Source organism: Bubalus bubalis, chromosome 4 (assembly GCF_019923935.1).
Source record: "Bubalus bubalis isolate 160015118507 breed Murrah chromosome 4, NDDB_SH_1, whole genome shotgun sequence".
Lineage (NCBI taxonomy): Eukaryota > Metazoa > Chordata > Mammalia > Artiodactyla > Bovidae > Bubalus > Bubalus bubalis.
Window position 1 is genome coordinate 25,486,968 of NC_059160.1, and position 14,947 is coordinate 25,501,914.

Here is a 14,947-nt window from a genome sequence, read left to right on the forward strand (position 1 = left end):
CACACAAGCAGATATTTGAATGTTCCTATTTTCATGGCAGGGTTCGCCCACCCACTACTGCTCCATCCTTATTTTGCAGTTTCATTACCAGATTTCTTTGTTGTTATTCAGTTGCTCAGTTGCATCTGACTCTTTGTGACCCCATGGACTGCAGCACTCCAGGCTTCCCTGACCTTCACCATCTCCTGGAGCTTGCTCAAACTCATGTCCATTGAGTTGGTGATGCCATCCAACCATCTCATCCTCTGTCATCTCCTTCTCCTCCTGCCTTCAATCTTTCCCAGCATCAGGATCTTTTCTAGTGAGTTGGCTCTTCGCATTAGGTGGCCAAAGTATTGGAGCTTCAGCTTCAGCATCAGTCTTTCCAATGAATACTCAGGATTGATTTCCTTTAGGATGGACTGGTTGGATCTCCTTGCAGTCCAAGGGACTCTCAAAAGTCTTTTCCAACACCACAGTTCAAAAGCGTCAATTCCTTGGAGCTCAGACTTCCTTATGGTCCAACTGTGACATCCATACTTGACTACTGGGAAAACCATAGCTTTGACTATATGGACCTTTTTTGGCAAAGAAATGCCTCTGCATTTTAATACCCTGTCTAAGTTTATCATAGCTTTTCTTCCAAGGATCAAGTGTTTTTTAATTTCATGGCTGCAGTTACATCTGCAGTGATTTTGGAGCCCAAGAAAATAAAGTCTGTCACTGTTTCCATTGTTTCCCCATCTATTTGCCATGAAGTGATAGGACTGGATGCCATGATCTGAGTTTTCTGAATGTTGAGTTTAAAGTCAGCTTTTTCACTCTCCTCTTTCACTTTCATCAGGAGGCTTTTTAGTTCCTCTTCACTTTCTGCCATAAGGGTGGTGTCATCTGCATATCTGAGGTTATTGACATTTCTCCCAGCAATCTTGATTGCAGCCTGTGCTTCATCCAGCCCGTCATTTCTCATGATGTACTCTGCATGTAAGTTAAATAAACAGGTTGACAATATACAGCCTTGATGTACTCCTTTCTCAATTTGGAACCAGTCTGTTGTTCCACATCTGGTTCTAACTGTTTCTTCTTGACCTGCATACAGGTTTCTCAGGAGACAGGTCAGGTGGTCTGGTATTCCCATCTCTTTAAAGAATTTCCACAGTTTGTTGTGATCCACCTAGTTAAAAGCTTTAGCATAGTCAATGAAGCAGAAGTAGATGTTTTTCTGGAATTCGCTTGCTCTTTCTGTGATCCAACGGATCATAGAACAGACAGACTTCTAGTGACTGTCAATCCAATATCTTGTAACATGGAGAGTGTTCCATACTTTTTGTTCCTCACTCTCTCCTTTATTATACTTTCTTGAAAGTTCATTGCTTATAGGAGAAATACCTACAATTTCTCATAGAATAGGAAATATTTTTGCCAACTGCATAAATTTCAAGTTACCTTGTATTCCTGAAAACTCTGAAACATATCTGTTTTCAAATCTTCCACACCCTGAGAGTGTAACACACAATTTTTACCTTCTCTCAGGGATCACCTAGCTATCCAAGGTATTTATGTATTACATTAGTCAGCCACTACTGCAGTAAAACTGCATAAGAAATGACCTCAAAATCTCGGTGGCCTACAACACTTATTTCTCTCACTCGTGGGGCTGGGGGACAGCTGAGAGGGTTCTGCTTCGGGCTGTGAGTCAGCATCAGGTCTGTTCCATGTGTCTTCTCATCCTGGGATCAGCAGTTTCTCTGGGCACATTCTTTTCCACCATATGGCAGAAGCCCAGGCAAGCAAATCAAGCTGAGCAAACACATTTAAAGCTTCAGATTGGACATGAGTTCCACCCAACTTCGTTGGCCCAAAGCAAGGTGACAGCAGTAGAATGGAGAAGTACACTCTGTTTCAAAAGGGAGCCGAAAGAAAAGTGAAAGTGTTGGTCACTCAGTTGTGCCTGCTGTCTGTGACCCCCAGGACTATAACCCACCAGACTCCTCTGTCCATGGGATTCTCCAGGCAAGAATACTGGAGTGGGTTGTCATTTCCTCTTCCAGGCGGTATTCTAGACCCAGGAATGAAACCTGGGTCTCCTGCATTGCAGGCAGATTCTCTACCATCTGAGCCACCAGGGAAGCCCCTGCAACATCATAAGGCAAAGGGGTGTGATCACTGTGGTAGTTCTATTAGAGGCAGGAAGTGAAAAATAATCCACCATGAACAATAATCCAGTGTGGACAATAATCCAGTTCCACAAGAGTAGGATTGCTGGATCATGTGGTAACTCTGTTTTTAGTTTTTAAGGAAACTCTATACTGTACAACATACTGGCTACACTTTTCCACTCTAACTTTTAATATTTTTCTTCTCATTCTTTGCAAATGACTTCTATCAAATAATCCCTCTGATGGAATCTTAAATCTTTTCTGTCATTTACAGGAGTTGAAGTTGATTGGACTGGATATTCCACACTTTGCTGCAGACCTTCCACTGAACCGATGTAAAAATCGTTACACAAACATCCTACCATGTAAGACGGTCAATAATGCTGATCCTGCTCTTGTCTTCCAAAGGCTGAAGGGCTGTTATGGCAGATGAATCAGTTCCACCAACCTCTAGCCAGGCCAGGAATGATCTGTATCCTCAAGGCCATGTCTGCAATTGCATTGATTGCATTGGTGCTTTGACATCATTAGATCTTGTGTGTAGGAAGATTTAATTATCATGCTTTTAAACAAATTGTATCTGAACAGAAAAAACTGACCCTTTGACCCTCAGGAGATCAAAATGTCTTAGCCAAATAAGGGATAAGATAAATTGTGCTCATAACCTATTTTCAATCAATTCATTGACAATGGAAGGAGGCAAATAGAAAGGAAATGCAAGGTGTGAAAAAGGCTCCTTTCTTACTTCTGGCAAGTTCTGCTCTTCCTTAGGATTTTGCAGTAAAAGCAACATTCAAAGAAAAAGTAACACAAAGTACTTAATAGGACCATTAAAACACATTCTAATATAAATTTAACATTATTCTCTGCTACACTCTAGTAGGGGCTGGGAAAGAAGGGAAAAGTGCAAACCTTTACAAAGAGAAGCCTCCTTCATGAGGGTTTTTGACAAAATTAGGTAGGAACTGTGGAAAACTCTGAAAGAGATGGGAATACCAGACCACCTGACCTGCCTCTTGAGAAACCTATATTCAGGTCAGGAAGCAACAGTTAGGACCGGACATGGAACAACAGACTGGTTCCAAATAGGAAAAGGAGTACGTCAAGGCTGTATATTGTCACCTTGCTTATTTAACTTACATGCAGAGTACATCATGAGAAACGCTGGGCTGGAAGAAACACAAGCTGGAATCAAGATTGCCGGGAGAAATATCGATAACCTCAGATATGCAGATGACACCACCCTTATGGCAGAAAGTGAAGAAGAACTAAAAAGCCTCTTGATGAAAGTGAAAGTGGAGAGTGAAAAAGTTGGCTTAAAGCTCAACATTCAGAAAACAAAGATCATGGCATCTGGTCCCATCACTTCATGGGAAATAGATGGGGAAACAGTGGAAACAGTATCAGACTTTATTTTGTGGGCTCCAAAATCACTGCAGATGGTAATTGCATCCATGAAATTAAAAGACACTTACTCCTTGGAAGGAAAGTTATGACCAACCTAGATAGCATATTAAAAAGCAGAGACATTTCTTTGCCAACAAAGGTCTATCTAGTCAAGGCTATGGTTTTCACAGTAGTCATGTATGGATGCGAGAGTTGGACTGTGAAGAAAGCTGAGCACCAAAGAATTGATGCTTTTGAACTGTGGTGTTGGAGAAGACTCTTGAGAGTCCCTTGGACCACAAGGAGATCCAACCAGTCCATTCTAAAGGAGATCAGTCCTGGGTGTTCTTTGGAAGGAGTGATGCTAAAGCTGAAACTCCAGTACTTTGGCCACCTCATGTGAAGAGTTGACTCATTGGAAAAGACTCTGATCCTGGGAGGGATTGGGGGCAGGAGGAGAAGGGGACAACAGAGGATGAGATGGCTGGATGGCATCCCTGACTCGATGGACGTGAGTCTGAGTGAACTCCAGGAGTTAGTGATGGACAGGAAGGCCTGGCGTGCTGCAATTCATGGGGTTGCAAAGAGTCAGACATGACTGAGCGACTGAACTGAACTGAACTGAACTGAATATTATTATGAGCTTCCCTGGGTGGCTCAGTGGTAAAGAACCTGCCTGCAATGCAGGAGCTGTAGGAGCTGCAGGTTTGATCCCAGGGTCAGGAAGATCCCCTGGAGGAGGGCATGACAACCCACTCCAGTATTCTTGCCTGGAGAATCTCGTGGACAGAGGAGCCTGGAAGGCTGCACAGTCCATGGGTTGCACAGAGTCAGACAAGACTGAAGCGACTTAGCACAGCACAGCACAATATTATCATATAACACTTTCTGTCTGTATGCATTTCAGGATTTATTATCTTCATTTGAAGTCCATTTACAAAAAGTCCATCAACACCATCTTCTTTTCTCTAGGCTTTCCAGAGATAGTGAATTCTATGGATATCCCTGAAAGTGAAAGTGAAAGTTGCTCAGTCATGTCCGACTCTTTGCTTCTCCATGGACTGTGGAATTCCCCAGGCCAGAATACTGGAGTGGGTAGCTTTTCCCTTCTCCAGGGCATCCTCGCAACCCAGGGACCAAACCCAGGTCTCCCTCATTGCAGGCAGATTCTTTACCAGCTGAGCCACAAGGGAAGCCCAAGAATACTGGAGTGGGTAGCCTATCCCTTCTCCAGTGGATCTTCCCAACCCAGGAATCAAACTGGGTCCCCTGCATTACAGGCAGATTCTTTACCAGCTGAGCTACCAGGGAAGACTTGAGTGAAATGGAAATCCTAGGTTTAGGTTACATTCGATAGCCTTCACACAACCCACCAGATATTTTAGTTCCTCTACATATTCTCCACAATTCCCTGCAAATCTAGAGACCACTCTTTTAAGAACAGGAAGGCTGATGGGGAGGAAATAGTGGTTGGGAGATATTTATATATTTATTTAAACAAGAAACTAAGATTGAGATATGGCTAAAATATAAAGCTAAAATAAACTTTACTTACCCTATAACTGACCAATTTAACTTGATTTGGGGTACAAATATTGAGTATAGAATTGTCTTGACAAGTCTTCATTACACTCTGAATGTTTTTCTTTTTTTCTCTTTTGTTTTGTATCTGTTAATCCCAAGCTCCTAATTTATCCCCCATCCCCCGCCCCACTCATTTCCCCTTTGGTAACCATAAACTTATTTTCTATATCTGTGAGTCCATTTCTGTGTTATAAATAAGTTCATTTGCATCATTTTTTTTTAGATTCCAGATAGAAGTGATATATGATATTTGTCTCCTTTTGTCTGACTTACTTCATTTAGTGTGGTCATCCCTAGTCCATCTAAGTTGCTGCAAGTGGAATTATTTCATTCCTTTTTATGCCTGAGTGCTATTCCATTGTGTATGTTTACCACATCTTCTTTCTCCATTCATCCGTTGATAGCCACTGAGGTTGTCTCCAGGTCTTGGCTACTGTTAGTACTGCTGCACTGAACGCTAGGGTGCATGCATCTTTTCAAACTAAACTTTTCATCTTTTCCAGATATACACCCAGGGTGGGATCGCTGGATCACGTAGTTACTCTGTGTTTAGTTTCTAAGGACCCTCCATACTATTCTTCATAGTAACTGCACCCTTCTGCTGTGACGTTTAATATTTTTCTCCTTATTCTTTACAGATGACTTTAGCCGAGTGAGATTGATCTCCATGAATGAAGAGGAAGGTGCAGACTACATCAATGCCAACTACATTCCTGTAAGTAAAAAAAAAAAATTCCTTAAATCAGGCCTCCAAAAACAGACAAACAAACAAAACCAGGCATCCAAATTCTACCCCAGCCAGAGGAAGACTATTACAGCTGCAGAGATGAGTTGAACAGTTCAATAGAGAGTCATTCTTCACCAAGCAGTTCAACTATAAAGAACAGTTTCCATTATTCCATTTTAGAATAAAGAATAGCAGGGAGGGGAGGGAGCCCAGAGAATAATAATGTTCAAATATCTTTGAAAAGGACTAGTGAAAGTGAAAGTAGATAATTATACTAAAGATCTACTTTCCTATGCTTAAATTTCAGTGTTAATGCCGACCTGTGCTTTTAAAAGGTATCTGTATAGACACGTGATTGTTATTGTAGAAAGGTGTGGGTGTGATTTTGTAGCTTCCCAAGAAAAATGTTTAAAACCACACGGATTTGTCCAGTTAATTACTATGACTGCCTCTTTAATGGAAAAAAATTGGAGAAAACATAATATAGGTGCATGATCCTTTACCAGGTTTCTCCCCAGTAAATTCTCAGTTGCTACTCATTTGTGTGGAACAGCAATTGGTGTTGATTTTAAGGCTTTCCTGGTGGCTCAGATGGTAAAGAACCTGCCTGCAATGCAAGAAACCTGGGTTTGATCCCTGGGTCAGGAAGATCCCCTGGAGAAGGGAATGGCAACCCACTCTAGTATTCTTGCCCAGAGAATTCATGAACAGAGGAGCCTGGTGGGCTACAGTCCTTGAGGTTGCAAAGAGTTGGACATGACTGAGTGACTTTCACTTTAGCTCCTTAAGTGACAACTTTGTCTTTGTCTTCCAGGGGTACAATTCACCCCAGGAATACATCGCCACACAGGGGCCACTGCCTGAAACCAGAAATGACTTTTGGAAGATGGTCCTGCAACAGAAGTCCCAGATTATTGTCATGCTCACTCAATGTAATGAGAAGAGGAGGGTAAGTACTTTCAATCCTTTGAAAGTAAAGAATTCAGTCTCACTTAGCAGTAAAACCTGCACCAGCCACTGCCAGGGAATGTGCTCACTGTTGGTGGGGAAGGGAGGCTTAGAAGGGAGGGGACATATGTGTACCTGTGACTGATTCACGTTGCTTTATGGCTGAAGCCAATACCATATTCTAAAGCAATTATCCTCCAATTAAAATTTTAAAAAGTGGGTGGGTGTAATTTTATAGGCTTCCCAAGAAAAATGTTTAAAATCATATGGGTTTATGCAGTTAGTTACTATGATGGCCCCTTTGATGGAAAAAAAAGGAGAAAACATTACATAGGTGTATGTTCCCCTTGCTTCATTCTTTATCCTCACAGTAATCCTATACGATTCTTCAGAGGCGAGTCATTTGCTTTCTCTAAACGATCACTGACTGTTTCTTCCCAGCCTGTTGGTCTTAAAAGGTTATGCTATTGCCCCCTCAGGTGAAATGTGATCATTACTGGCCATTTACAGAAGAGCCCATAGCATATGGTGACATCACGGTGGAGATGATGTCGGAGGAAGAGCAGGACGACTGGGCTTGTAGACATTTCCGGATCAACTACGTAAGTCACGGAGCAGGGTTTCAGGGGCCATCCCCACGCTGAGGGAATCCCCAGGGTCAGGAAGCCCATCCTCCTTCATGGGAGACTGTGAGTGCTTTAGACTTGGTGACGCTGCTTCCTCCAAGAGAAAAATGCCACATACAATGTGCTTGTTTCCCATCTCCCGGAGGGTGATGTGGATAAGATGCTTGGTCCAGACAGCCGGAGGGCATGGAATCAGAAGGCTGCACTGTTCCGTCTCAGATTCACCCAGGGTAATAGAAGACATGGTGACCCACGGCTCACCAACATGACTAAGGAAAGGAGTGTTGCCACTACTTATACTATGTATGAGTATAAGGAAGATATGCAAAATAAGGATATACTTACATTATAAATTAAAATGTAATTTTAGAGGTAGTGGTTTGGGTTTTGTTTGGCTTTGTTTCTTATTGTGTTGTAGTTTGGTTTTTCTTATTTCAAAGGTACTTCTGGACCTTATTAATCATGGTTCCATGGCTCTTTTGAAATGCTGTTGATTTCTGGTGGTTAGGATGTCAGAAATGTCTATTTTTCCTGAAGGCAGACTTTTGAGCTCAAGCTGAATGTTGGTGTACCAGGCTAGGTGCTGACATCAATCACAGTCACCCTGGTTCCTTCTTTATGGCTCCTTCACAGAGAGCAGTCCTAAACATAGGAGGGAAGTTTTACTAGTACTGTGTTCTCCAGTGGAGTGTGCTCTCTGTTGAAGACAAACAATAGGAAATGCCTCATTAAAACTCACTTCTCTGCTTAGAAACAACCCTTCCTCACAGTATGGATCAGGGGATGAACAAAAAGAGGCTGCTTTGTGAATCAACCTTTGTGCTAAGAATGAGTTTTGCCTTTTAAAAGTTGGAAAAAATTAAAGGAAGAATACTATTTCACAAGAAATAATATATGGAAATTATATAATTAAAATACCCATGTCCATAAGTAACATTTTATTGAAACATAGCCACAAACTTGTTTACTGATTTTCTATGACTATTTCTGTCCTACATCAGGCTTGAATAGTTGCAGCAGAGACTGTATGATCCACAGAATCTAAAATATCTGTCTGCCCTTTGCAGGAAATGCTTGCTGACCTTTTAATATAGACAATGGAAACAATGTTACAATATAACATAAGCCCTCAAGAACTCACCATTTATTGATATTTACAAGAAACAAATCACTTCTTAACCCCTAGCAGTTAACAACGGCTTTAGCTGCATTAAGAATGTAGGCAGATCCCAGTGTAACTGCTCCATGCTGTTCCATCTCTTTGAAATGCTCATCTCCTCCCGTTCTCTAAGAACATCCCTACTCAAGAGTGTCCGCTCAAATGTCATCTCTTTATCAAGCCTTCCCTAGTGTTAAGAGACCCTTCTCCCTTTCCTCCCCTGCTCTAATCCCATGTGTATCACTCCATCACCGTGCACTGTAAGTGGTCACAATTCTCTGATTTCCTGTCTGCCTCCTGCATGTGCTATGAGTTTCATATACAAGTATCCTGTTTTGATAATCCTTGTAGGGACTTCCCTGGTGACATAGTGGTTAGGACTTGACCATTCAAAGGCAAGGGTGTGTGTTTCATCCCTGGTCAGGGAATTAAGATCCCACATGCTTCCTGGCCAAAAAACCCAAAGCATAAAACAGAAGCAATATTGTAGCAAATTCAATGAAGACTTTAAAACTTGTCCTCATCAAAAAAAAAATCTTAAAAAATAATAATCCTTTTAATCCAAATGGTTAGCCACTTAATAATCTTGTGAAATGAAAAAAAAAAATCAGTGAATGGATGTTTTCAAAAATAAGGGAGTATTAAGAAAACATCAACAGATTTAACCATCAGAGAAATATTTAACAATAGGAATTTTATTTGAACTCTGCTTTCTGTCTTGGCTATGTCAACCAGAAAGCAGTGCAAACTGCTAGACAAATATAGAATAGATTTGAGTAGAATAAATCTTTCTCTAGGTTTTGCATATAGGAGAAAAAAATTGCCAAGCAAACATAAGGTATGTTCCCTTGACAGGGAAGAGTGACATCAATTATGGTATGATTCATATTATGCTTCTTGTCCTTGATCTTAAATGATGACCTTTCAATGACAAACGTGTAAAGGGCTTGAAGCAGACGAATAAAATGTTTAATGACAGAGTTTGCTGGAAATATTTTTATAGTCACAAGCATCTGGTCCCAGAGTGCCCCCTTTGGGCCATAAATATACAGAATCTAAGTTTTAAGCTTCTGCAATGAATGCTAAACTAAAGACTGTCATGCTATTGCTGATGAATAGATTTTTTTTTTTACTTTTTTTTAATTTTTGGCTTATACACTTCTTTATCTCCTCCATATTTCCATATGGAATCTTTCATAGTAAAACCAGATAAAATTACGTAAATGAGAAAATCAGAGACATTTTGGAATGGCTAAGATGTAACCAGTAAGGTTTTCTCATTTAGTAAGAAAGGAGGAAAATGACCGTAACACACAATTTATCACTTTCCAGTACTTGAAACTTGACATGAACTGAATAATAATTGGAAACTAAAAACCAGCAAAAACTGATTTGTTCCCATTGACATGTGCCTTGCTATTCAGCTAACAGGAATCAACCATCTGGTGCAAAGACCTCTGCCTTGCAGCTACAGAGCGACGGGCGACAATTTAAAGAATTCCTATTTTTGAACCACTTGCGTATTTTAGCTGGATACCTTGTCAGATCAACCAGAGGAGATTTTATATATATTCTGTATACATAAAGATACAGATAGAAGATTATATATATTTATATATATGCATGTATATCCCACAGTGTACAAGTCTTGTGCTCAGTCTGTGATCCTTATTTGAAAAGAGCATTTTCATGAATGTTTCTGGCAACCACAGCTATGTGGTGATGAAGTATCCTTAAATCCTCCTGGTGTTGACTAATTCATTCATTCTGCACAATTTATTCTGCTTGAGTTACTTTCTTGCCATACTTCCTGAAGGCAGCAGTGAAGCTGGCCAGCGTCTTTGCAGATTTCAGGCTTCATGTATCCAAGACAAAGTCCTTGAACCTATACAGAGAGGAAGGCATTGAATGTGGCTGGGGATGTATGGCCTTAGGCCAAAGAGACAGTGGGTCTAGTTGAAGTGCTGAGAGAGAGAGAGAGAGAGAGAGATATATATATATATATATATATATATATATACACACACACACACAAATATTATATTTTATTTATTCTTATTTATTTTTGTAATTTTACCTCACCCAAGACCACAGACTCTTTGAAATTCATTTCTCTTTAATACTTGAAAACTAAACTTTATATACAGACAAATTCTTCCAAATTACAGTATAATATTCCATCTCCTGAATGGATTCAAGAGTCTTAGCAAGTTTGGGAGATGAAGGATGCATTAGATCTTTGTGAGGCTTGGATTTGGAATATTTCTGATAGTTGATAACAAGAGCAGAATAAAACTGTATGCTTATATGGTAGTAGGAGCTAAAGCAAGTAATTCTTAAAGGACATATATCCTAGTTGTTATTTATTCCGATCAGAGAGAATAATAATATATTTGGTGTATGGGTTCATATGGATAGGAAAATATAGAAAATATCCACTTATTGGGATTCCCAGAACCACTCACTGAAATGCACTGTGCTGGGGACTTCCCTGGTGGTCCAGGAGGTTAAGACTCTGTGCTTTTACTGCAGGGGCACAGGTTCGATACCTGGCCGGGGAACTAAGATCCTGCATGCTGCCCAGTTTGGCCAAAAAAAATAAATAAAAGGAGAATGTTTAAAAATAATAACAATTTTAAGAAAAGAAATGCACTGAGATAGATGAGATGAGATCAGATCAGATCAGTCGCTCAGTCGTGTCCGACTCTTTGCGACCCCATGAATTGCAGCACGCAAGGCCTCCCTGTCCATCACCAACTCCCGGAGTTCACCCAGACTCACGTCCATCGAGTCAGTGATGCCATCCAGCCATCTCATCCTCTGTCGTCCCCTTCTCCTCTTGCCCTCAATCCCTCCCAGCATCAGAGTCTTTTCCAATGAATCAACTCTTCGCATGAGGTGGCCAAAGTACTGGAGTTTCAGCTTCAGCATCATTCCTTCCAAAGAAATCCCAGGGCTGATCTCCTTCAGAATGGACTGGTTGGATCTCCTTGCAGTCCAAGGGACTCTCAAGAGTCTTCTCCAACACCACAGTTCAAAAGCATCAATTCTTCAGCGCTCAGCCTTCTTCACAGTCCAACTCTCACGTCCATACATGACCACAGGAAAAACCATAGCCTTTGTTGGCAAAGTAATGTCTCTGCTTTTGAATATGCTATCTAGGTTGGACATAACTTTCCTTCCAAGGAGTAAGCATCTTTTAATTTCATGGCTGCAGTCACCATCTGTAGTGATCTTGGAGCCCAGAAAAATAAAGTCTGACACTGTTTCCACTGTTTCCCCATCTATTTCCCATGAAGTGGTGGGACCGGATGCCATGATCTTCGTTTTCTGAATGTTGAGCTTTAAGCCAACTTTTTCACTCTCCACTTTCACTTTCATCAAAAGGCTTTTGAGTTCCTCTTCACTTTCTGCCAGAACAAGTTGTAGTAATTACGTAGCAGCAGTGATGAAACTATCTAACAGAAACCACCCTTCACAGACATGCTCACACTTAATTCTCACAACAACCCTTGTTAAAAGTATTATGAGACCCTCTTCAAGTAAGAGAACGCTGGTGTTCAGCGAGTGCATCTTGTGTTAGGTCCCCTCGTATCAGAATCCAAGACAGGGATTGTCACACATAGGGTTTTTTGAAAGTGTAGTATTGGGAGAAGGCAATGGCACCCCACTCCAGTACTCTTGCCTGGAAACTCCCATGGCGGAGGCACCTGGTGGGCTGCAGTCCATGGGGTCGCTAAGAGTCGGACATGACTGAGCGACCTCACCTTGACTTTTCACTTTCATGCATTGGAGAAGGAAATGGCAACCCACTCCAGTGTTCTTGCCTGGAGAGTCCCAGGGACGGGGGAGCCTGGTGAGCTGCCGTCTATGGGGTCGCACAGAGTCGGACACGACTGAAGCAACAGCAGCAGCAGCAGCAGCAGTATTGGGTGAAATCCATACAAGAAAAGGGAAGCAGGAGAGGACAGGACAGTTGTCTTAGCCTGACATTTTGCTCCCTGGTATCCATCACAAAGGGGCTTGCTTCCCTTGTAGCTCAGTCGGTAAAGAATTGGCCTGCAGTGCAGGAGACCCGGGTTCAATCCCTGGGTTGGGAAGATCCCCTGGAGAAGGAAATGGTGACCCATTCCAGTATCTTTGCCTGGAAGATCTCACAGACAGAGGAGCCTGGTGGGCTGCAGACCATGGGGTTGTAAAGAGTTGGGCACGACTGAGCGACTAACACTTACTTACTTATCAATCACAAAAGGAAAAGGGGGCGGCAGAGGATGAGATGGTTAGATAGTATCATTGACTCCATGGACATGAGCTTGAGCAAACTCCAGGAGAGAGTGAAGAACAGGAAAGCCTGGCGTGCTGTGGTCCACGGGGTCACAAAGAGTCAGACTTAGTGACTGAATAATAACAACATCCATCACTCAATCACTGTCATCTGTTGTCACTGTCCTCAGCCTGGGAACCTGATCTCTTAGGCACTTTCCAGCAGGCAGCTCCCTTTAGTGGGAGACAGCTGTGAGGGATGGGGCTGCAGCCAGATGCTACTAGCAGCGCCAGGGAGACAGAATGGATCACCGGGCCAAGCGGACCCAAGCTGGCCACCAACCGCATCTCCCAGCGTTTAATTCATTGCCCAGCACTGATGTAACTTCTGAATGGCAGAACAAGGATGCAAACCCTGATCTGCTTAAGCTCTCATCATGACCCAGGCATGGATTAGCCTATTTATCCTACTGTTTGAAGTTTTATACAATTAGTATTTGTTTTTCTCAGGGCCTGCTTTGTGCCAAACACAATGCTGAGAGCTAGAAAGGGAGGTGTACTGACCGGGAGTAGAATGCAGCCTTCCTATCACTCAAGAGCTGCCATGGAGGCCTGAGCCATCCTGACTGTGGATTGAGAGATTAATGCTTGTTTTTCTCCCAAAGGCTGACGAGATGCAGGATGTGATGCATTTTAACTACACCGCATGGCCTGATCACGGGGTGCCCACAGCCAATGCTGCAGAAAGCATCCTGCAGTTTGTACACAAGGTCCGACAGCAGGCTATGAAGAGCAAAGGCCCCATGATCGTGCACTGCAGGTAACCTCCTCAAAGGTGCTGGCTGTTAGAAGTCATGGAGGGAATTGCCCATCATTCCATAAACCTCTGATCAGATTGAATTAACTGGCCAATGAGTTATAATTTTTAAAAATTTAAACAGTGGAGAGGGAGGTGGAAGGGGCATTCAGGATAGGGGGGATACATGTATACCTGTGGCTGGTTCATGTTGATGTATGGCAAAAACCATCACGATATTGCAATTATCCTCGTTTAAAAAATAATTTTAAAAAATTTAAAAAATTATGATGAATGAAGTCTTACTAAATACATGATTTACATATAATATGACTATCTTAGGGCTTCCCAGGTGGCTCAGAAGTAAAGAACCCACCTGCCAATGCAGGAGACACGAATTTGATCCCTGAGTTGGGAAGAGTCCCTGGGGAAGGAAATGGCAACCCACTCCAGTATTCTTGCCTGGAAAATTCCATGGACAGAAGAGCCCGGCAGGCTGCAGTTCATGCAGCCTGCAGACCCTGCAGTTTTGCAGGGTCACAAAAGAGTCATATACAACTTAGCAACTAAACAGCAACAACATTGTTTATCAGAGGTAGCAATGAGACAAAGATGTCAGAGGAGGCATTGGTAGCCAATAAGCCTGGATCTAGCACTTTGGGCTTTGTGAGCTAGAATGACTAAGAGTGTGTGTGTGTGTGTGTGTGTGTGTCAGGTGGAGGGGTGGGGAGTGGGGGGTGGTAGTGGTAGTATGTGTCTCCCTGGAAAGAAAAATGCTTCATAAGCTACAAAGTTTCTGACTAGGGAGGCTGCACTTGCTGTCAGTCATTCCCAGGCCAAAAAGCTTTGCTTCACAGGATGAGGTTACCTAGTCTCAACATGCTTCCTTCCAAGAGCAGAAAATAAAGCTGCTCAACCCTGGTCAAACATGTGGCCTCCTTTCACGCAGGGAACAGGTACAGTTCTGGATGTGGTTTCATGAGTGTTCACCCAGGCCCAGAAACATTTTCGGTGAGAAGATAAGAGGGAAGAGTTGCCTGGTAGAAAAAGCAAATCAGGGCTCTGAACTTGTGGTTTTTCATGTTGGATTTCTCTCCCAGCAAATCTCACAAGTAGATTGCTTTTGGTTGCTTTTCATTTCTTTTTTCTCCTGTGTGCATGTGCATATGTTGTGAGTCATGTGCAACTCTTTGCGACCTCCATGGACTATAGTCCACCAGGCTCCTCTATCCATGGACTTTCCCAGCAAGAATACTAGAGTGGGTTGCCGTTTCCTTCTCCAGGGGGATGTTCCTGACCCAAGGATCAAACCTGCATCTC

At 42.3% G+C, this 14,947-nt stretch overlaps 1 protein-coding gene across 3 annotated transcripts in view; it reads left to right on the forward strand.

Annotated features, from left to right (window-relative positions):
* The window catches only part of PTPRO (protein tyrosine phosphatase receptor type O), a 266,607-nt gene that overhangs the window by 241,483 nt on the left and 10,177 nt on the right, over positions 1 to 14,947 (forward strand). For all 3 annotated transcript variants that reach the window (XM_006052381.4, XM_006052380.4, XM_006052382.4), the window contains 5 exons: positions 2,413 to 2,503; positions 5,747 to 5,823; positions 6,650 to 6,784; positions 7,263 to 7,385; positions 13,497 to 13,651. In XM_006052381.4, the coding sequence (XP_006052443.4) occupies positions 2,413 to 2,503; positions 5,747 to 5,823; positions 6,650 to 6,784; positions 7,263 to 7,385; positions 13,497 to 13,651 (581 nt within the window). The remainder of the gene's footprint in view (positions 1 to 2,412; positions 2,504 to 5,746; positions 5,824 to 6,649; positions 6,785 to 7,262; positions 7,386 to 13,496; positions 13,652 to 14,947) is intronic.